At 30.0% G+C, this 26,476-nt stretch overlaps 1 protein-coding gene across 1 annotated transcript in view; it reads right to left on the reverse strand.

Annotated features, from left to right (window-relative positions):
- Lrt (Leucine-rich tendon-specific protein) overlaps nucleotides 1-26,476 on the reverse strand; it is a 153,255-nt gene that overhangs the window by 24,342 nt on the left and 102,437 nt on the right. The window contains exon 4 of the mRNA XM_077433551.1: nucleotides 6,285-6,465. Coding sequence (XP_077289677.1) covers nucleotides 6,285-6,464 — 180 coding nt within the window. The 5' untranslated portion in view covers nucleotide 6,465. The remainder of the gene's footprint in view (nucleotides 1-6,284; nucleotides 6,466-26,476) is intronic.

Raw genomic sequence — 26,476 nt, forward strand, 5'->3', positions numbered from 1 at the left:
AATAAACTTTATCAATACAATTATTTGTCAAATACTAATAATCGTATTCTTGACCTAGCTATTAGTAGTTTCCCCTTATATATTTCTCGTGCTGACTCTACGCTAATCCATGAAGATTCTCATCATTTATCCTTTTGCATCTCAATAATTTACAACAAATCTTCACCCTTGAATTATAATTATAATAAAACTTTCCTCTTTAGAAAAGCTGACTATGCTACAATTATTCCAATTTTAAGCGATATCAATTGGAATTCACTTTTGTCCAATTTAAATATTGATTTAGCTTGTAAAAAATTTTACGATACCTTACAAAATATTATTGAATGCCACGTCCCTTTTACTCTTAAATCTAAGCGTACCAAATATCCCCCTTGGTTTACATCGTCTCTTATTAAAATAATAAAAGAAAAAAACAAATTCCATAAAAAATTTAAAATTTATTCAAATCCCTTAGATTATCAAAGTTTTTCACTATTAAGAGCTCGAATTAAAAAATATTCTTTAATCTGCTTTAGAAATTATATTTCTCTTATTCAAAATAATATTAAAACTAATCCCAAATCATTTTGGTCATATATAAATTCAAAAAAAAATACCTCCTCTTCATATCCTTCCGTAATGTATTATGGAAATAAGTCGGCTTCACATGGTTCTGAAATCTGTACCATTTTTGCTGACTATTTTGACTCCACTTTCAATAGTGATTCTACCATTTACCTTTCTATCTCTAATACAGATACTTCTTCTTGTAACTTATCTACTTTTCATTTTGACTTATCTACTGTACTCAGTCACATCAACTCTCTCAATGTTAATCTTGGTGCGGGTTGTGATGGTTTGCCTTCTTTTTTCCTTGTTAAATGTGCTGTCCCATTATCTCTTCCCATAACAATCCTTTTCAATCTTTCTATGTCGAACGGTAAATTTCCTGACTATTGGAAATTATCTTACATCACCCCTATTTTTAAAAAAGGTGATAAGAATCTTATTGAGAATTACCGTCCTATATCTAAACTATCTGTCATTAGTAAAATCTTTGAAAAAATTATCTATAATTTCCTTTTCTCCAATTTCAAAAACTACATTATACCTGAACAACATGGTTTTTTTAAGGGGAGATCGGTAGAGACTAACCTGCTTAATTTCACTAGTACTCTCACATCTTATATGGACAAACGAATCCAAATAGACGTCGTTTATACGGATTTCTCTAAAGCTTTTGATAAAATCAATCACAACCTTTTACTCAATAAACTTTGGTCCCTTGGAATCCGAGGAAATTTATTTCGTTGGATCTCTTCGTATATACTAAATCGTCACCAAATCATAATTCTCAATGGTTTTAGATCATCACTTAGACATATTCCTTCCGGTGTCCCACAAGGGTCGCATTTAGGTCCCTTATTCTTTTTACTCTATATTAATGATATCTCATACATCTTCAAACATTCCTTTATACTTCTTTACGCTGATGATTTAAAAATTTACAAACCTATATACACCATAGACGATTGTCATAAGATACAAGAAGATCTAGATAGATTCTCTATATATTGTTTAAATAATGATCTTTTTATTAATCTAGAAAAATGCTCTATTTTAAATTTCACTAGAAATAAGTCAATTATTACTAATCAATATCAATTAAATCATTCAATCCTTAACACGTCATCTTCTATTAAGGATCTTGGTGTAATACTCAATAATAAACTAGATTTCTCTGAACATATTTCTTTTATTACCAACAAAGCATTTAAATCTCTTGGATTCCTACTCCGCTCAACAAAACCCTTTAATGATCCTTATGTACTAAAATTACTTTATTTTTCCTTTGTAAGGTCTCACCTTGAATTTGCCTCAATTATCTGGTCACCTTTTTATTTATCCCATATTAATTGTATTGAGAAAGTTCAACTTAAATTTATTAAATCCTTACGCTACCTTTTTCCTACCTATACCCATTCTACTGTTTCCGACATTTTAAAAATCCTTTCTTTTAACAATCTTTCTGTCAGGCGACGACATTCTGATGCTATATTCTTCTTTAAGCTCATAAATGGTTTCCTTGATTGTTCTGATTTACTGAATAAGGTTAATTTCAGAATCCCAGTTCGATACCCTAGACGCGTTACACTCTTTTCACTTGATCCTTTCAATACTAATTCCCAAAAATATTTTTATCTGCAGCGCGTTTATCGTATGTTTAACGGAGAGCTGAATGAGGTTGATCTGTTTGGTATTTCCCTACATCAATTCAGGTCTAACATCAAGAGAATCTTGACCGATTGATTCATTTTTTCTTCTATTCTATTTTTCCAATATTTCCATTATTTTTATACTTTAGTTTAGTTATGTAATGTGCTATTTAATCATATTATAGCTTTCATTCCTTTCCATTTCATTTGTTTATTTTGTATTTACCTTTTTCATTTGTTTTTTATATTTGTAAATTTCAATTTCTTCTTATATTCTATCTTATAACCTTTTCCAAATATTTTAATACTATAGTTTAATTATGCAAAGTACTACATATTTTGTCATGCCTTTATTCTTTACTTTTTAATTTGTTTTCCTTATATTTATCTTTTTCATTTTTGTAAAAATCTATTATTGGACTCGGGTGTTACATATATTATTTATTTACTTTTTGTGTTTTTTATACCTATCTCTGTACATCCTGTCTGTTGATTTTTCAATTAATAAAATAAATAAATAAATAAATAAAATGCTGGAAAAGTTTGTCCATAGATGTCTTTGTGATTGTTAATCGATGTTTACAATTATTAAAAACATAATCATAAATGTCAAAGGTTCACGCACGTACTTATTGGCATTTATTCAATTTTAAATATTACTTCTAAGTAGGGAGACCATACGTCCCATTTTGGCCGGGACAGTACCGATTTTTACGCGCTTTGCGTACGTCCCGTCGTTTTCGTAAAATTGTTCAATTTATTCCAGTTGTTCTCCGTCCACTGATGCACAGAAGAATTTCATTGTACATACATACATATATTTCCTTGAGTTTCCAAATCAATTTGTTTCCCAAAAACAAATATTATTATATAAATAAACATTTGCGTAATATATAAAATATTCATTTTAAATTAACATTTAAATATTTTGTTACAATTTTATGAAAACAAATGTAAAATACAATATTGTTATTCAGTTTTTTATCTTGTTTCATTTTCTTTTTTTACAGAAATATACGTTCTAGTAAAAATTATATAACTTTACAAAAGAAGAAATGAAAAGTAAAGAAATCGAAATTTTCAGTCGGGCATTATTTTTGCAGTTAAAAGAAACCGATAATATTGTTTTAGAAAATTAAGTTATTTGTTATTTTACACGATTCAGAAAAAAAAATCATGCCTGCGGCGCATGAACGTCGGCTATTCTATAATTTTTCGTACACAAGAATTTCAATTTTTTAATAAAATTATAATTCCTTTACTAATTTATATATATTTAATTCCTTTACTCTTTTAATTTAATTGGTTATTTGAGAGAAAATTTTGACATGCAACTAATTTTTATTATATAGACGGGAAGGGGACTTTTTGCGAGAAATTCCGTTTTGAGTCCTGGGAAATATGGTCACCCTACCTCTACAGCAAGAAATATCAACAAGAGCAAAGGCTTGCAATATTAAAACAAATTCTTTAAATTATTAAATAATACCACCTAACATGATGAGTTCTTAGAAATTAAGAAAATAGTAAAAAATCGGGTCACTTTTTGTTAAAAATTATTCAGATTTTAATTTAAAATAATTAAATATTTCGAATATCGAAACTCGAATAATTCAAATTGTTTGAGAAAATTGTTTTCAAATACACAGTTAATTTAATTTACTGAAGTGTTTGTCAATCAACGTTCTGTCCACAACAGTAATGGCTTAATAGATTAAATTTCCTGTAGAAATGCTGGTCTCATTTGAAACTAATACAAAATACTGTCTGAAAGCTCTTCAGACCATACATATATTTGTTAATTTATTTTGCTAGGAAAATTTACAGTTTTACTGATTTCAAAATTAATAACAAAAAATAATTATAAGAAGATAAACCATTTTAAAAATTTTCGCATATACATATGTAGGTGAGAGAAAAAGAAAAATGAAAAAATTAAAAATAACAATAAAATAGTACCAATTGTAGTGGTAAGATAATAATATTAATAATAATGACCTAGATTATAGTTATAACAACAATAAACTAATAATAATAACACTATGCGACACGAAAAATGGTTCAGAGACGAGATATGACTTTTCTTATAGATCTATAAAGTCAAAAGTACGTATTTTCACTTGGGATTTTTTCCCACTGTTAATAATATTTTATATTGAGTATTTTCTATTGAAACATTTTTATTGGAATAGTGTTTTGGCCGCACTATCTTTTTTTATCGTTTAAAAGGGTTAATTGGAAGTGTGCTTAATTTTAAATCGGGAAAAAATCCTAAGTGAAAATACGTACTTTTGACTAGATTTAAGCTGGACGACTACTTAGAGAGATTTAAAAGCTGAAAAGTACTACAAATGAAAGATAAAATACCCAACTATAGATTCCATTATTCATTTTGAACAGGAAATCGACAGCTTTTGAGACATCGACCGAACAACACCAAGATATAGAAAAAACGCGCGATTTAAAAAATAAATACTATGTATATTTATTTTTTATTTTTATTTTTTATTTTTTTATTTAATTTACACCAAGAAGGCCTAACAGGTAAACCCAATGCGCCTTCCTGGCCAAAGACAATTATATAAACATATATGTACACCATCCATATATACACAAATACTTCCACGTATACACAAATACACATACATACATACATAAATATAAAAATACAAATATATACATATACATACATACACACCTACACATTTATATATTCACATATACATACATATACATATATATATATATATATATATATATATATATATATATATATATATATATATATATATATATATATATATATATATATATATATATATATATATATATATATATATATACATATACACATACACATACAATACATACATCCATATACATACACACATTATACATGCATATACACATAAACACATAAATCATTACAATTAGTTATTGAGTTCAATTGACTCATATTAAATAGTTCTGACATAAAAATTAATGTCAGAACTATTAATCTCGAGCTATGTAATCAACATACTTTATTACCAGATTCGTGTTCACTGGGCATAGATCTATAAGAAAAGTCATATCTCGTCTCTGAACCAAAAAAAAAGTCATCATTTGTCGAACAGTGTAATTAGGTTAAAATTAAGCAAATCAGTAAATAATATTATATACAAAACTAAAAGGTTAGTATTTAAAAAAAGTTTTTTTAACCAGGGTTTTTATTTTAAAATTTTTAGTTTACTAGTTATATAACCGGAGTAGAACTTTTAAATCAGCTGATAACTAATAACTAAAAAAAAAACTACCACTGTTTGATCTGTGTACATATATTAAGCCTGTATTGGTTAGAAAGTTTGTTTTGATTTGAGGTTATGGGTTAAACGTCATTCTGTTAGATTCACTGAACAGTGTTGCCACCCTGCATAAAGGCCGGTGTGGCAACACCCAAGACCGTTGGCTCAGCAAGCCTCCACAAAACTATTAATATTTATATATTAGAGATAACGAGAACCTATAAAGCAAATTTTATAAAATATAGAGTGAAAAAAGAAAAAGTTATAGGCGTTTAAATAATAAATTTGAGAGCGAGATGGCAGGGCGAAAAGTAATGAAACTACCGATGTGAATGATGAATGTGACAGATAAACGTCACCGTGTAATACGATGCAGTATTTTCAAACGTGTCTTATGCGATATTTTTTCACCATCGTAATTGCGGATGATACCTTAACTTATATTGATGACCAAAATGAGCAATATGGCAAAGTATGAAAACGATCGGATAAGAGATAAGGGATATAAAAAATGACCGCTTACACGAAAACCATGTGAAACGTATAAGAGGTGAGTAATAAATTAAGTAAGATAATTAATTAGAAAAAACACAAAAATAAAAAACAATAATATAAAAACTACAATCTGTATAATTTAATAGACGTATGTATATTTTGATGCCAACTAATTGTTTCAAACGAAAATTTTTACACAATTTAAAAACCCAAATATAGTTAAATATCTTTTATAATAATAATAAAACTAAAATCGAATTTTATATAAAAAAATGGTTTCAAAACTGAAAAAAAGTGAATTATGTACCTGCATGGCAGATCGATCTCCGGTGCATCTCAAAGTGTGGGGAAGGTCACAGGAGCATTCAACAGCCGGATGGTCTTCGAACTGAGGACACCGCCATGCTTCCTCCATGTTGGCGGTGCGCGAGCCACAGTTTGAGAAGAGCGCCGCAAACAATACGCACATCGACCAAAAGTGACCCATCCTGAAAATGTACGAGCGCTTGCTTTAAAGGACATATATGGCTAAATTAACTGACAGCTGTTTCGCGATCGTTGCATTTTTCCTTGCAACCGCACAGTGGTCATCCATCGTTTGACCGCTGGCCAAAACACACACGAGTGAATTACGTATTTTTTAAAAACAATCTAAACATAACAATCTAGCCAGCAGCATAGCTCGGACGTTAAGCTTCTGCTTACCGTCAAGAAGGTGCCGGGTTCTATCCCTGAATGAAAATGAATTTTTCAGAGTATGCTGTTGGTCAGACCTGGATTTGTGACTCCAGGTTGATCGTTTCCTATCAGAGTTTGCCAATTTTCTCTGATTTCATTGTTGAAACGGTTCCCGGAAAAAAAAATTGGCTAAAAATTCTTCCTACCTACTATGTCACCACTATTTGAAATTTGATGGATGTACAATAAGAATTTATGTACAATTCATAGATGTCTCGTTAATTTGCGAGTTTTTTCAGTGTCTTGCAATTCAACGAATTATAATAAAAAATGCTGCATTTGTATTTGTAATTGGCCAGGAAGGCGCATTGGGATTTTCCTGTAAGGCCTTCCTGGTATATATGTAAAATAAAATAAAATAAAATAAGTCAAATCTAAGTTGAAGATTCAATTTTGTTTTATTTCATAGAAAATGAACACTCGCCTTTATAGATCATTCCAAAGCGACGAATGCACTTAAGCAGATACAATACAATAAGAAATTCTCATTTACAATGCGAATTCATACAAACGTCCACAGTGACATCTATGGAGACATTTTTGCAGCATTTTATTATTTATTAATAGTTTTGGACCATTGTGGCATTACAGGAAGAACCTAATGCGCCACAATGGCCTACATTTAACAAAGATATAAATACAAGTAAAATTAGTAAAAAACAGAAAAATTAGAAAGCAGAAAACATGGTAAAATAAAATAATAATAAAAAAGTAACAAAAGGAAAATAATAATACAATTAAAATAGTACATAAAAATGAACAAAAGAGAAAGAAAAAGTAAAATAAATCAAACAAAATATGAATAAAAAATAAAATCACAGCGAGGCCCAAATGGAAGAGAGTAGATTAAGATTCCACTCATACATCACATTCAAATTAAGAAAGTAATGATGAGCGCAGGTTACCAGATAAATATGTTAAAATAACATCCGATAATCTACGCTCCCCAAGGTGGAAAATATCACATTCAAGGACGGACATTCGGGGATTTTATAATCAACTAGCTGAACCCGGCATGTGTTGCAATGCCAGAATAAGGGGTGACCGTGATAAAGTCGAAAATATTCGTTTATCATGCATACATATGAAAAACAGTTAGTATATATATCAGTGGCGTGCGGTAAAACTCTCTCTCCCCCCATCGTACATCCTCACTTAATTTGCGCGAGCAAGATACAACAGGAATAAGAGGAACTGGCTTTTCCTCCCATATCCTGCGCGCGCACATTAAACAAGGCTATATGACAACAAGAGAGGTAATTTCACCGCATGCCACTGATATATATGTATTATATATACATAATACCGAATACCATGCACCCTTTTTTTCGATCTTTCGACTTAAGATCTTTCGATTTTCAATCTTTGCCTTCCAATATTTGCTTTTTCGACCTTTTTCACTTTTGATCCCGTGAGGTAGACCCCAGAATAAGGCATGCAATTTCCATTCCTGTTCCCGTTCCTCTTTCGTTCCCGTTCCCGTTCCCGTTTCAAGTACTGGTTGGAGCTCCACTAACGTCTCTTCAACGCGGTGTCGTCATAAACCAACTGGTAACGAACTGGTTACCAACGAACACATTTCCTTGACTACACAATGGCGCTTCAAACTTTCACGTCAGTAAAATCGTAATTATGAATATTTTTATTAAGAGGTTTTTTCCCGTTTTTTTTAACACAGTTTTTTTTCACATTCAAATTTTAAAAGTATTAACACTTAATCTTCCTTAAAATATATTGTAGAAATGCAGGATGAAAAGTATTTTCGTTTCAATATACTTAAGTATTTTTTTTTTTTCGGAAGGAAACAAACGTCTATACTGGCGGGATTTCGGAAAAAAAGTGTGCTTCTACACTCAATTGCGTTTTAAAATATTTTTATGAACAATACTGCACCAAATATTTTCTAGATAAATACAATAGAATATTACGCATTGTTTACAAAAAAAAAAATAAATAAAGTAATAACCCAAAATATAATTTATCACGAGAGCAGGTACACAAAATAGCCTCGAGTAACGCGTGTTCATACTTCGGTGAGCAGGCACTGTACATATTTATATATGTAGATAACTTTTTTTTAATCAATATAATTTTTTTATTGACAGGACTTTGTATAATTGAGAACGAGAGTAGAAGATCAACCACGAAACAGAACGTACAATCAAACGGCACAAAATACGGACTTTTTCAAGAAACCTTTATTACAAGCCTTCTTATCAGCTTGCTTTCGATTTTTTCGTCTGACAATATTTGGGTTCTTATTTATTTATTTATTCTTATCCAAAATTTTCCGATCATTTTCAAACTTTGTCATTTTGCTCAGCTTGGTCATCAATATATGTGGAAATCAAATCCGCCAGTACGATGGTAAAAATCACAAATAGACACGTTTGAAAAATACTACTTTATTAATAGTGTAATACATTTATGATGCAAAATAATCAAAAGCGAACAAAAAATTGACTCACTAGATATGTATTGTATGAACGTAGAACCGTGTATAAAAATATTGAAGATTCGTCACTTTTGATATTTATTTCATTGAATATGAAATACAGAACTCGTCTTTACAGAACACTCCAAAGAGAAAAGTGCACTAATAAAGATACAATACGATCAATATATTATACATAAGCGTTTTATACAATTCGAATTCATACAAACATGGAGAAATTTTTGCAGCATTATATAATATAATCAAAGTGGAGGACCTCAAGACGCTGAATAACTTCAGATTAGCAAGAGAGATAGGAAAAGAGATGCCAATTTTACGGAAATTGTTTCAATGGAAACCAGAAAAATTGACAAATTAATAAGAAACAATCAATCTGGAGTCACAAACTAAGGTATGGCCGGCAGCGGGGTTGTAGTGGGACTTGAACTGCTCGGAAGCTTAATATGCTAACTACTAATCCACGCCACTGGTTAAATTGCATATTATTGAAGATAGTCTCGGTTTCGGCAACTTGAATATTTTTACATCGATTTTACATTTACAAATATCCAAGTTTTGTATTAAAGAACGTCTTGAATCACTTACATATATCAAAATCAATAATACATGAATATTTTTGACCGAAAATGAATAAAAAAATGCTACTACGTATATATGCTACTATCTATCATCTATTGCTACTACGTATATACATTTGCAGATAAAGTAAATATACTGTTGAGCAAATATTGTCGCAGTGAGAACGGCGACCACTGCGCGTCGGGTAAAACTATTCGCGAACAAAAGCGCGAGTAGTCTTTTGCAAAATAAAAGCAGAATCCTGTTTCGTCCGGTGTCCTTTTAAAGGGTCCAAAAGGCCTTCGGGGTCTTCCCTACAAGGACATGGTGGACAGTCGAAGAATGGTGCATTATTCATTGAATAACGAACTCCCGGCTCTCCGGTGGCCCTTTAAACCGCGCTTATAGACGATAATAGCGCCATTGTTTATAAATCAAATTATTGCATTTACATACCAATATATAAATGTCTTTATCGCAACGAGCAATACTTCAGTGCCAAAATTTCAAAAAAACCCGTCTCCAACCACATACGCTTTCTTTATTCTGCATTCAAATTCGATTTATTGAAAGGGCCATACCATACATATGTATAATACCAGAAAAAATATAGCATTGCATATGTATGTATGTAGTCTCGACTATTCATAGACAAAATTTGTGTGATTGGTTGATTGATTGGCAAATATTGAGAGCCACAGTATAATAAAAAAATTTTATTATATATGTTTTTGAGCTCTCTTTCCTATTATGCTGTACATTAACATTAGAATAATATAATACTATGATTACTAACCAAATTAAATTAAAATTGTAAAATAGAAAATGATCAATAGGTCAGTAGCTATTAAAATAGATATAAGATGTATTGTGAACATAATTTAGTAATAATAAAAAGCATTTAAAAATCAAATAGAAATATTTGATAAATAAATGAATCAGTTTTATATTGTATCTGATACACATTTTTGGGTAAATGAATACATACATAAGTACATATATATGTATTAAAATATCTTGAAACCTATTAGAAATTTATTTTCAGATTTTGTCGATCATATCTATTGGAGGTTGCAATTTACTGTCAAATTTCATAAGCTGGTTTATGATTTATGCTTTTTCCTACCACCGGTATACCGGTATTTATCGATAAACGAAAAAAAAAGTGGATTACATAACGTTTGTGGTTACTTTTCCTAAAAAAGCTAACTTGGATTGAATCTTAAGTAATAAAAAAGTTGAATAATCACATACACATAGGTAAATACATTAATTAAGTTAATTCGAAATATTAAATAAATTAAATTTTTTTATTTTATTATTTTATCCAATATTTATGTTATGTCCGTTGAAATATCAACGGGTGGTTTCGGGAACAAATTGATATATGATTTAAAATTAAGTGTCAATACGAATAGTAATAATTAATCGGAAATGGAACTGAAATAGAAATCGGTACTGAAACAGGGATCGGAAATAGGAACTGAAACAGGAATCGGGATTCGGAACTGAAACAGGAATTGAGAATCGGAACTGAAACAGTAATTGAGAATCGGAAGTGAAATAGAATTCCGGATCCGGAACTGAAAAAGGAATCCGGACCCGGCATACAAATTGTATTAAATGATTGGACCATTTGACAGTTTGGATCATAATTGAAACATTCGTCTATTATTTATTTCGATTTGCTTGGTCTATGTTACCAGTGAATGTATCAATTTAAAATTTCACATTTAATTTTGGAAATAAACAAATTCCAGACAACTTAATCCACAATACGCCATTTGCATCGATTTAAATGTAATATTTTGCAATAATGCACCTGCATATGTACTTAATTCACGATAAAATAGTTTCCGATATTTACAGTTGGCGACATTTTGCCGATTTACAGATAAACCGGTAAACCGGTATTGAGATCCCTAATCTCTATATAGGTATAAAAATTGCGATATAAATATTTTATCAAATATTTATCTTAAATTTTAAAATAATAAAACAGATCTGAAATACGTATTACAATAACTAGTTTTAAAATCTAAGATATTATATTTAATTTAAGCATATAAACAGAATAAACAACTAAAAGAAAAATGCAAAATTGTTTGCATTCCAATTTTGTTTGCTTTTTTTGAGCGTTTTCCTATTATACTATACACTAACATTGAAATAAGTTAATACTATAAATAGTGACAAAAGAAATTGTAAAATAGAAAATTATCACTACATTAGTAGCTATTAAAATTGAACTAAGATGTATTTTAGCGTAATTTATGATCGGTAAAAAGCATTTCAAATTTAAAATAACGAAAATTATGTCAAAGGCGACTCACATCACATTATTATTATTATATTATTTTATTGTCAAGTATTATGTACATTACACTTGACAATAAAAGCAATACGTATTCTCATGCAATTATATTTTGAAGTTTTACTAAGCTTACACTAAGAAGCGTACTGAAGTTTAGAATATCATTTTAAACTTTCGTTTCTCCGATATTGAAAGCACAAGATATTGAAAGTCATACATATCGTAAAAACCACAAGCAGCTACAGAATCGCCTACAACTGGTTTATTCGTAATTGTCATTTCAATTTTAGTATGAGTTTAAATCGTACGAATCAGTCTATGAATGTTTGTCGAACTTTCAAAAAACCTATCTACGTTTGTATGATGCAGAAACTCGAAACGGGATTCATTGTAGTGAAATATCCGTAATATGAGCTTTTCATGTTCGGGAAAAAGCGTATATTTTACGACTTTTCGCATCGGTCTATCGAAAAATATTTTTATTGTTGGGCGTGTGGTGTACACTTTATGTTTATAGATTCTAAAATATTCGCGAATGCGAATTTTTGTATTGGAAAAATAACAACACAACGCAACTATTAAAAAATGAAGTAAATATTACGGGGCAGCAATGCTTCTGACGAAACATTATATCGTTATGAATGGAAATATTTTATCGTTGAGTAATATTATAAAGTTGAGTAATAATTATGTAATATCGTTATATTTAAATTAATAAAAATCCTACGTTTTATAAGAATTTACATATACTAAAAAAAATATTTGAAATTTTATACTATGAATTTGCATCGCGATTTTTTTTTATATCATACACACATACATCATCCCTCAGTTTACCGAACATTTAGATTTTTTTTCGTGTTTCTAAAACTAAAAGGCTTATTTTGAAGATAAAGTGGTTTTGTTTCATTTTAGGAATATCAAATATGCATAGAAAATATTGAAAATATATCACAACCCCGAATGGACGCAATTGCTTATTTTCTTCGATATACATATATTATGTATATATATCGTTTACTAATTAACCGTGGTTTAAACACATTTTTTTTTAATTCCTTACATACAAAATTCTTTTAATAATAAATACAGAATATTGAATATTTACTAAAATACCAAAAAAAAAACATTTATAGTTGAGGCAATTTTCAATAAGAATAAATCTACATATAAATTACGATATATAATTAAAAACCTAACAATTGAACAAATAATAATAGTTTTTTAAAAGAAAAATTCTTGATTTTTTAATTGTTATTGTTTATTTATTTTTACATATATATACATATACCAGGAAGGCTTGACAGAAAGACCCCAATGCGCCTTCCTGGAAAATTAATTACAAACAATGCAGCATTTTATTATTACATAAATAACTGTATTTTCAGAAGCTGAAGAACACGAAATAACAATGAATTAATTAATTAATTACATAATTAAACCATTGAGATATCTATGGATTTAGATTTTGTACATAATTTTTACAAATTATACCCACAATAAATACAGAAGATTTGTGACAGCAGGAAAGATGATTTTTTGCCAATTTTGACGAACCTTTTCAACAATTATCAGATAAAATTGGCAAACTCTGATAAGAAACGATCGATTTGGAGTCACAAATACCCCCAAATCTAACCAGCAGTTTGGCGGATCGAGCCCACTAATCACTTGGTGCTAAACATACACATACTACCATTAATCCATACTGCTGGCATGGGTCTACGTGACGAGACAGAATGTTAAACGACAGAAAACGCAAATATCGGAAGGCAAAGATCGAAAATCGAAAGATCTTAAGTGGAAAGATAAAAAAAAAAAATGGTGCATGTTAAACGGTACATACTCACTTAATACGGGATTATGTACATAAGTACATAATCACGTACATACTCACTGCGCGCGCACATTAATACGGGAGGAAAAGCCTGTTCCTCTTGTTCCTGTTATATCCTGCTCGCGCAAATTAAGTGAGTATGTACGTGAGTATGTACCGTTTACCATGCACCATTTTTTTTTTGATCTTTCGACTTAAGATCTTTCGACTTTCGATCTTTGCCTTCCGATATTTGCGTGTTCTGTCGTTTAACATTCTGTCTCGTCACGGAGACCGTGCTGGCATATACATATGTGTTTTAATATCATTACTATTTTTATTATTTTATTATTATTTGACATTTAATTTTATATTCATCAAATATACATTTTGTTGAGCACGGATGTTTTGCATGCTTATATTTACATATGTTATGATTATATGTCTGGCCACAGCTAAGCGTTAGAGTACTCTATAATGTCACTGTGGCAAATATGTTAAAATAAAATATTGAAGATATTGGATTGCACTATTATTCCATTCGTTTGGATTAAATAGCATGTATTATTAAACGGTATATGTACGTATTAATGTATTATATACATATATGTCAGATAAATCACAAATTTATGGTGATCTTAAGCACACACATGTGAATAGAATAGAGAGCTTTAGAAACAGATACAGTATAATATAATAGAATACAATCAATACATTCATACATCGTTTTTCATCGGAGTAAACTTCCGATTTTAACGAATTCCGAGCGCAAGGAGCTTAAACAAAATAAAAGCAAAAAATGATCGATTTTCAAAATTTTTATTCGGCATCGGCTCGCCATTCACGTCTGCGATAAAACGATAAGATCTGGACCCGAGAGAGATGCGCATTCCCGGTCATTCATGCGCCCCCCAAAAAGGACCTCGGGACGAAACAGACGGCCAGCATTGTGTCTGGTAGTCCTTAATCGGACGCAGTTGCATCCCTACAAGGATCCAACCGAGTGCATCCTTGCACCGTGGCCACCGTGGAATTACCACGTCGCGGAATTTTCCCGACTCTAGAAAAAAATGTCGCGGTCGACGTGTTTACCTCGGCGAGATATTCCGAAAGTATTCGCCGATTGATATTCGGCGAGTCATTATTTTCGTATGGATAAATACATCCATATGTACGTGTATGTGTGTATGGGATATATGTATGAAAATCGACCGTTTTCTGAATTCCATCTGTTGAGAAAAAATTAAAAATCAGCCGACTTTTTTGCTACTCGGATTCAAATATTCGATGCCTAACTGAATGGAAATATTTTGGTAGCGGTGCGTATAAAAATTTATTTTGTTGCAAATATTTCGAAATTTTACAGCGCCTCTATTATTGAATTGAACAATGGAATGTTTTTTCACTATTTCAAAATTGTTATCATAGGTATTTTACATATTTTTCAAATTGGTTCCAGCCTATAGCCTGGATTTAGTATTCGAATTGATGTGAAAAAAATTACAATATATTCACATTAAACATAATAATCGATAAACAAAATGTCTATACCCTTCAGGTATAAACACAGATTACCTAAACACAATCTGATTTAGATCGTTGAATTTAGAGATTCTTTAATTAATATTATGTATTAGATGTATTATGAGCATTTATAAGAATTGTAAATAGGTTTTTGAGCTCTTTTTCCTATTATGCTGTACATTAATATTAGAATAAAATAATACTATGATTACTAACAAAATTAAATTAAAATTGTAAAATAGAAAATGATCAGTAGATCAGTAGCTATTAAAATAGAAATAAGATGTATTGTGAACATAATTTCAAAATAATAAAAAGCATTTAAAATTCAAAATCAAATAAAATGAATCCAATTAGCATTAAGAAAAATGCAAAGGAGGTATGTAAAAATATAATTTCTTTTGTAATCATTAAGATAATAACTACAATTTCAAATTGAAAAAAACGTATGTACATATGTACCTATATAGGTATGTAGTTTTAAATATACATACATAATAGCACAAATCTTGCAAGAAAATTTTCTGATCTTTCACCTGTTGAATAATCTCAATATACTCGACTGTTTCTATCAAAAGTAAGAATACGTTTGGAAAATCTTTACCAAAATTGTCATTTAATATCTCTTTAAATCAACTTCATAGACAATTAAATTTTACCCTTTGTTCTTATACACATACATATGTATGTACATACAATCCTGTAATTCCTTTTTACATACAATAGATCTTGCTTTTCTCCTAATCATATTCCGCCTCAATTTCATTTTGTTTCTTTAAAGTTTTATAGTTTAGTCATTTTTAAATTCTGAATATCCCATATATTCCATATCTCAACTTTCAAATTGTTCATTTATTAATTTCTTATCTACAACTTTGAGTAAAAGAGTGTAGATTATATTTTCTAAAATTTTGGAGAGCATGCAATGTAAGCTAATGGGTCGTTATTTAGTCGGGTTTTTTAGGCTTTTGTCGGGCTTGAGTATGGGAATTACATTGGCTGTTTTCCAGTATTCTGGGAAATACCCAGTGAGTAAACATGCGTTGAATATATACTGTGATTCCTCCATCATCGTATTAAATACGTTTTCATCCAAAAATAGCACAATATTTGTAAGGACCTGTCAGCAAATGTCAGACCTTTCTCCTGTTGAAAAATCTCAATCGATATATTCGACTGTTTCAAATAAAAGTAAAACGATATTTAGAAAATCATTACTGAAATTGATATATCTCATAAAATCAACTTCATATTATAGACAACTAATTTTTACCCTTTGTTCTTACACACATACATATATACATACGATCCTGTAATTCCTTTTTATATGGATCTTGCTCTTCTCCTAACAATATTCCAATTCATTTTCATTTTGTTGTACCTTATCTTGCTTTAAATTCATACAGTTTAGTCATTTTTGCGATTCTTAATACTCCATATATTCCATATCTCCATTATTCAAAGCTTTCTTCACTAAAAAATTATTTATATCTTGTTTTAAATTTATATCATTATTATTATTTATTTTAAGAAACATTTTTGGTTTTGATGTTACATTCATATATGTATGTACATATGTACATTATAATACTTTTTGTTTCTATTTTTTTTTATTTAAAATAAACACAACAGAGCATAAATACGAAAGTCATTAATTTATAAGAAATTAAAACACATACTCTTATGTACATGTATTCCGAATGCCTTACATTTTTAACATTGAAAAATTATTTCATATTATGCTTATAGCTTAAAATTTAAATAAAATATAGCACAGTATTTCTTAGGAAATTTTCTGATCTTTCAAATATTGAATAACTAAACCAATATATTATACTCGACTGTTTCTAATAAAATAACAAAGATGTTTCAAAAATCATTACTGAAATTGAGATTTCATATCTCATAAACAATAAAATATGAATAAATATGACTTCATGAATATATTAATAATATTGAATAATATGAAATAATATTGAATAATATGAATAATATTGAAATATGAATAATATTGAAATATGAATAAATATAAATAATAAAATTTAACTTCATGAATAATAGTAAAATTTCTCCCCTTTTTACAAGGCTTTTCTTAGTTTCACTTCGCCTATCAGTCTGACAATATTTCCTACATTCTTCCGATCGGTTTGAAACTTTGCCATTTTACGCGGTTTGGTCAATGATATAGATTTAAATGGCTTCCGCTAGTTCGATGGTGAAAAATCATCGTAATAAACACGTTTGGGAATCCAATAATTTTGTAGACGGTGACAGCTCATTCATTTCCAATGGCCAGCAGCCTTGTTTGTTTCGTTTTGTCAGATTTTTTCGTGCAATAGAACATAAATCTGAAAGTTTTTGTAAAATTTGTCCTTAAATTTTTAATACTTATAATCTGAATACCTAACTTTAAAATTGAAATTAGTGCATCGAAAATTGGCGATGAGCTTTGTGGCGAAATGAAAAGGTAAATCTAGAACTTCTGAGAGTCTTGAGAATGCAAAGGGTTAAAGTCAATGACATGGAAACGACCACACGAAAGTAACCAATATCTTACCCGCTATCCAAATGAAAATTTACAATATCGCAAAGCTCCATAGCCGACTGCAAATGAAAACAATAATTCTGCGAGCTCGCTTTGAGGCACACAGCGGCCAATTTAATTATATCGCAATTATCAAAGGGTGAGTTCGGCTAATTGAATTGTAGTTAGTAGGCTTATTGCTTACCACTGTGCAAACGTGCCCAGGCTATGATCCGCTTTCCTAAATACATATAATACATATGTATATAATACCACAAAACAAAACGCATCACCATCCCGAGATATGTATGAAATGATTTCGGATGCTGAAAACCGGTGCGATTTTTCAGCGGAAGCCTGTTCAAATATTTATGAAATGAAATACGTCGGCGACGAACAATGGCGCTCTTAAAAGTCGATTACAATAAATAAAGTCGAAAGTTCGATCCCTTTACCCGGTTAAAACGCGATACGTCGTATAAATTCTAAAATGTATCGTCTCGGTCCAAAATACATAATAAATTTTCCATCACGGCTCCAAAACAACGTTTAGATGGATCCCATTCCGGACACAATTGCAATTATGTCCCCGAGGTGTGTGTTTATCATGAAACCTATTCTCTGGTTGCAATTTCGCATAAATTCCAGGTGTTGTCGTATGTTATTTCGAATTAATTGAAAGGGGCAAAACGCAATTATTGCATCAACGATAAATGTATAGAAATGCAAAGTATATAATTAATGCTATATAAATAATTCTATTTTTAATCTGAGACTTAATAAATTCGTATAGTATGATAAATATAATGACATATAGAAAGTATCATTACAAGGCTCTTTTAACTAGACTTTTCTATGTTTCACTTCGCTAACGAATCAGTATCTATTCCTACACTCTTGCGATCGTTTTGAAACATTGCCATTTTGATCAACGATGGAAACTTAAATCGATTTTGATAGTTCGAGGTTGAAAAATAATCGTAATACACAAGTTTAAAAATTCAAACAGTTTGAACATCCTGACTTTTAGCGGTCAGTAACCATATGTATGTATATGTATATGTTTGACTTTCCGCCACCATCTCGTTTTGTCAGATTTTAATTGTTTAAACGCCTCTAACTTATTATATGCTTTCATTATCTCTCATATGTGTATATTTTACCTTCACTAATAGATTATATAATGAATGACAAAAAAAAAAAAAAAAAATATATATATATATATATATATATATATATATATATATATATATATATATATATATATATATATATATATATATATATATATATATATCCTGGCGCTACAAACGATTGCAAACCAAGCAGGCGCATGCTCATTTCGCTTCATGCTCATTTCATACTTTTGTCTCGGCTTTTGCCATTTTAAACTTGCCAGAAATATCCAACTCAATTTTAAGAATTGCCAATCATCAATGTACATCGAAATGTCATCTGCGCAACCCCATGAATATCTCGTCTTTCGTACATGCTGAAATTCAAACAGTTAAAATTCAGTCGAAATGAGCATGCAGCCGGGTGGTTTGCAATCATTTACAGCAAACCCCTATAGTATGTATGTAAAATTGAATGTCTGTCTGTCTCGTATAGGTTCTTAAACCACTCAACTGATTACGATGGAACTTTCAGGATTTGTTGTATGCATGTCCGGGAAGATTATTGTGAAAAAAAACTGGAAAAACCTCTTAATAATAATATTCGTAATTACGATTTTACCGACGCGAAAGTATGAAGCGCCATTGTGTAGTCAAGGAAATGTGTTTGTTGGTAACACTGAGCAACAAAAAAAAAATACCAGAGCGGAGACTAGCCAATCTTTACTAAGTTTGACCCACTGAATTCGAATATGATATTGATTTTTGTTGGTGGGTGATCGTTTACGAGATATGAGCGTTTAAAAAAATCCGCGATTTTTACAGTTTTTTGGCTTTTGCGGTCTTTAACTCAAAATTTAGGATTGTTACGCTCAAAGTGAGTATTGGAATCAATAGTCAGATATTTTTCCTATCAATTGTTATATTTCATTGCTTTAAAATACTTCTAATTAATTGTCTAGCGAATTTTAAAAGTCAAAAATATATTTTTTTCCGTGCTATTTTTCATTTATTTGGCAATTTTTTTATTTCACCACGTTTATAAGGATTGGTTTTCTATCTCAATATATTTTTTTTTATCTAAACGTACTAACTAAAGCGGTAATTGCATATATATATATATATATATATATATATATATATATATATATATATATATATATATATATATATATATATATATATATATATATATATATATATATATATATATATATATATATATGTATATATATATATATATATATATATATATATATATATATATATATATATATATATATATATATGTATATATATATATATATATATATATATATATATATATATATATATATATATATATATATATATATATATATATATATCTTGTGTATACTATACCATTGTCTTTGTTTAACTGAAGCCATGTTTAATATCGTGTAAGTTAAATGATAAACGTTAGATGTTCAAAAACGTTCTTGTGACATATTCCTAACAAGCTGAAACGTTGGTCGTGCAACTATGCAAACAAACCCAACAACTGTCAAAGGACAAATTCAATATACTAATAGTCAAAAGTACTGGAATTTATCTACATTAAAAAAAATCACATTTAAAATGACCAGCCCTGAAGTATATGGAGCAAAAATTTCCCATCAATTCCAGTCTTATTTTGTTAAAAATCAAAATTAATTAGATTTCTCGTTCGCATTCACAAAGTAATTCATCTTTCCGAGCGAAGAGGAAGTGAAATTATTTTCCAACTTAATTTTACATCAATATCGCATGCATAATCTGTTCGGAACGAGTTCCCTTTGTAGCAAAATTTTTGACCTTTGCACACAGCAGTATGCAAATTTCGCCTCCAAAGAACTCTCGAATGCCCCATTATTGTATCGATTATAATTTAAATTGGATGCTAATTCAGTTGTACCGGGTGGGCTGTAATATATACATACATACATATATATATATATATATAATACATATATCTCAGCCTGCCCTTACGCCCACCCTGTATATACACCATATTATCCGGCGATAAGTGTGAGCTTTCAAACTAATTAATTTTACGACGTCACTTTGAAAATTGAGATTGTCTCGCCTTTGAACGAGACGCGAGGGACTACATTTCACTTTGTGCGTGCGTATTATCCACCGGATGATGATGATGATGATGGTGATGATGCTGGAGTAACACACCCCTCGACACACCTTAATTGATCCTCCTGCCTCGTTTAATTGAGTGTCGCGTACAAATTTCGCAAAGATTATCAAGACGGGGATGTATTAAAAATTCAATTAGACTAAGCGGATCGAAAGGAAAATCTCTCTATGTATGTATGTATGTTTAAAAATAAAAACGGACCACAGAATCACGTAATACATAGGTGAATTTTCATTTCGCACAATGGACCAGCCGTGATAAACGACACGATATAATGATGACACAGTCGTGCACAATGAGGGTCAACAACGGCTACAAAAAAAATTATACACACGACGATGTGGACGCGTCCGAAATTACCGCGAATATTTTTCATACAAATTTGCTCCACATATTCATTTAGTGAACGTGACGCTACAAACACTCTCAAACTTTTTTTTTATTTGTTTTTACAAATATACCACAGTAGCTTTGACAATTTTTGCAATACGCCACCATGGCCAGACTTGGTGTGAATATTATGCAAGTTGTTTTTATTTTTATTTTATTTTATTTTACATACATATGTATACGGCCACAAGGATCATTGAATTAATTTTAACAATTAATTAAGTACAGAAATAATCATAGACATCTATGGATTTTAGATTTTTTGTGCACAATTATTACAATTTATACACATAATAAGATTATAGAGACATCTATAGATTTAGATTATTGTCCATAACACTGTTCGACACGAAAAATGTTTCAGAGACGAGATATGACTTTTCTAATAGATCTATGCCCAGTGAACACGAATCTGGTAATAAAAAGTGTTGATTGGCTCGAGATTCGGAGATATATGTGTTTTTTAAATCGCGCGATTTTTCTATATCTTGGTGTTGTTCGGTCGATTTCTCAAAATCTGTTAATTTTCTGTTCAAAATGAATATTGGAATCTACAGTCGGGTATTTTATCTTTCATTTGTAGTACTTTTCAACTTTCAAATCTCTCTAAGTAGTCGTCCAGTTTAAATCAAAAGTCAAAATTACGTATTTTCACTTGGGATTTTTTCCCACTGTTAATACTATTTTATATTGAGATTTTTCTATTGAAACATGTTTATTGAGATAGTGTTCTAGCCACATTATTTTTTGTTTTCGTTTAAAAGGGTTAACTAGAAGTGTGCTGAACTTTAAATCGGTAAAATTGCGAGCAAAAAGCTCGTACTAGTGTTTACTCGTATTTACACGAATCTGAATTGAATTAATAGGGATAATATATTAAATTATCTTTATATGAGAATTAAATAAAATTCCACTTCGAAAAATCATATTTCGACTATTCTTGTGGATTAATAACAAAAATTCTATTGATAACTGGCGTACCTCGATAAAATAAACGAATTTTTGTTAATAATCGTTTATTTTATCGAGGTACGCCAGTTATCAATAGAATTTTTGTTATTAATCCACAAGAATAGTTGAAATATGATTTTTCGAAATATTAAGAAATTTATTCAGAGTATTTCTGTAGTGCTGCTGGTCAGATTTGGATATTTGTGACTCCAAGTCGATCGTTTCCAATTAGAGTTTGCAAACTTATCTGATTTCATTTTCATTCAGGGACAACCCGATAACGCCATCATGGGAAAATATAAAATTGTGTCCATTGGCGATGACGTCTTTCCCAAAGTGTAAATAAATAAATAGTAGGTAGGACGGTTTTTTCCAAATTTTTAAGGAACCCTTTTAACAATAAATTAGAAAACTCTGATAGTAAACGATCGATAAATATCCATATCTAACCTGCAGCACTGCATAAAAACTCCGAATATACTCTTTCTAATCAAGGTCAACTTAGGGCGCGAGCCCGGAACCTCTCGGTAGTTAACATTAACGCAACCACTTAGCTATACTGCTGGCTATTATAATTCAAGTCCATTTTTGTATATTTATAAATATTAAAACAAACACGAAATTGTAAAGTGATGTCGATTGTTTCCAATCAGAGTTTGCTAATTTGTCTGATTTCATTGTTGAAACGGTTCATTTTAAACTGATTTCATTGTTAAAACATCATCATTGGGAAAACCATCTTACGTACTATTTGAATATGATTTCAAATTTCAAACTTATAAATTTACAAGTTTAATACCTGGACAGGCTTGAGCTTACGTCCGTGAACGTACATAGGAACGAACGAACTTGTGTTTACGTACAAACGTGACATACGTCCCCCCACCAATCATTGTAATGCTCAATGACGTGAATTGCTCACGAACGTTTAACTAGACACGCGAAGGTGGTCCCCAGTGACACCTATACACTAAAGGTGCTCTTCATAGACACATCTATGAAGACACGTTTGTCCACTGATAAGAAGCGGACTCTTATCCTGCAGCTGGAATCACCGAGAAAGCATAAAGCCATTGGCAGTTCACCTCACTGAGAAAATTCAGGAAAGTTATACATTCATTAAAATAAATTATATACAAAGAGAGAAGAAAGGCATTTCAATCAACTCCACACACTCCCAAACAAGGTCCTTCGAACTTAACTACAACCCGAAACATTACCATTTCTGTCACTTGAGGGTAAAGCGAAACAAACAGATTGTGATTTTTACTGCTTTTCAAAGGATCTATTTTTATTTTACCACCACTTAAGTAATTTATTTATTTTTTATTCACTTCATAATTTAAACAAAATAATTTTACATTAAAAACAATCTCACATGGAATGTTTCATCACATTGATAAGCTATGAAAAAAAATCTGAAACTTTGTCGCACGAACCTCAAACGCCAGAATCGACCCAATATATTAGCAAAATTCCTTAAAAATTATTTTTCTTCGTAAACATCTTATTTTAAATAATATCAAAATATGATATTATTTAAAATAATTTCATATTTTGATCTATTTTGAAGAAGAAAAAAAATCTTTTTTTTGTCGATTCGCCAATTTAGTATGTAGATTTGGAATCTTACACGTAATCATTGAGAAGATCCAATAAATGATTAGTTTCGACTGAAATTTGCTTAATCGTCTTTTTTCTGTGAATTTAGTTACGTTTATTTAAGAGGAAATCATAGTAGAGTTTAATTCCACTCAATTGGCAATTGATAAACATGTTAAATATAAGTCGCTTATCTCCCGAGTATTATTTATTGAGTGTTTTAATTGCGTATTAAATTTGTTTACATAATACACTGTTTATATATGTATATGTATGTGCATAACGTTTGATAAGACCTTTCATGAAGAAATAACTGCAGATAAGCTACTGCTTGGTTAATGTGCAAATAATTAAGCACATGTGCATACATACATACATATATAAATTGTTGAAAGACAATATTTGTGATTCAAATCTGAAATAATGAACAAGAACTTCAAAATCGAAAACTGTTTATTTTCAAAGAGTTTGACTATGGAAAGAATATTAAAAAAACCACAGGTACTTCAATATTTCAAGATCCTTGAAGGATCTTAAAATAAAAATTAAATAGTAATGTTTGAAGTTTGAAAAGCTCAGTTGTTAAGCGCGCATGTTTTATGAAAAGCACGCTCATTTTTAACACTTTATAAAGTAATTTCAAAATTAAACATACCAACCAAGTTTTATATAAAATAATAAAAATAATCACTACACGCCTTTTTCATTACTATATTATTATGTAGCATCAAAATTTTATCTTGCTAATACATACAAACATACGCATTTATTAAATACGCAACATAATTTCTACTACCAAATTTGTCGATATCACAAAAAATTGTTTACTCTTACGGCGCAAATCTTTCAATGACAAAAAAATACTGCTAATCGTTTCTGTGAATACGATTACAGTTGCCGAATCATAAATCAAACTGATATGAGCCGTGTAGAGGTGTATAAAGTTTCATTTTTTTTTAATATTATATATTCCGGATCAGAGCTGGCTGTCGTTTATATTAAATCAATTATTGATGACAGAAAGTTCGGAGATAAATAAAAATTCGCTTCAAATTAAATATAAATTGCACCACCAGTATGATATATAAATTTGTCCAAAACTAATATTAGTAAATTGAAGGCTATTAACACTCAAATTCCAAACACATAGGCACATATGTAAATTCAACTTGATTATACGCCATTAGAAAAATTGACTTGAGCTGATTTTCACACTAACAAAATATAGCAGTCATCTGATCTCTATTGTGCGTTGATTTGATTAATTTATTTTTATGACTGGTAATAACTGACATAAAAAACGGGTATTTCCCATCCTAAAGAATGAAACTTGTACGGTTATAATACCGATTTACCTACTCAGATAAGACGAACGATACGCGTATGCAAATTAGCAATTTGCAACAAGATCATTGCATGTAATATTTTATGAGCTAATTATAAAAAATGATTTATTATTAAACAGCTTTAAAAATATACAGCTGTCGGCACAATTTCGTCTGAAAATCATTAGCATGCTATCGCTTAATTTATAAATATACATTTTCGCGGAATCGCAAAACAGAAACTTAACACTCTGCAATAATAACACTGTAATTACATTATTGTATTTCATTAATGCGGGTAAAATCGTATGCAAAGTGGAATATGCAGGAAAACATGTTCTAACTACGATGTTAATTAAACAAACACGATTTGGTTAAATTTACGGTTTCTGAATTAATATTTCGCCTGAAATATTAGCGTGGAAATGTAGTTGTTTTTGCCGTTCCTTTTTTCAGCTTTGAATAAATAGCTCTGATGAATAATGTATAGGATTTTTTCAATACAACACAAGCTGATTGACGATCAAAAAGCAACTACAGTGATATACTAAATTTGACAAAAACAAAACGAAACGTTTTAATATATTCCGAGACTTCGATGCACGTATAATATGGGGCACATTAGGGTGATCAGATGACTTTTACACGTTTTTTTACAAATCTGCAATTATAATGCATTCAATTTGATTTAGCCAGACTTTAGAAACCGTTTCTAATTCTCTCCATGTATATTTTATATGTTTTTTCAAAATAATTTTAATTAATACTGGTTCTGTCTCTTAACTTCATTTTAAAAAGCCGCTCTAATAAATAGATTTTTGCATACTTATTTTTTAAATCCATCCAATAGCTAGATAGTCTTGCATTTGGGAGGCTGTTTTTATATGCCGTATTAATTCGAACCGTTTTTAAATAAAAACTGTTTATATTATGTATATACATAGATACATATGTATAAAGCCATTCATTAATACTAATATACTGTACAACATCAACCAACCTTCAGAGATCTTTCCAAACAATCTCCTAAATAAGACT

Source organism: Arctopsyche grandis, chromosome 1 (genome assembly GCF_051622035.1).
Source record: "Arctopsyche grandis isolate Sample6627 chromosome 1, ASM5162203v2, whole genome shotgun sequence".
NCBI classification, from domain to species: domain Eukaryota; kingdom Metazoa; phylum Arthropoda; class Insecta; order Trichoptera; family Hydropsychidae; genus Arctopsyche; species Arctopsyche grandis.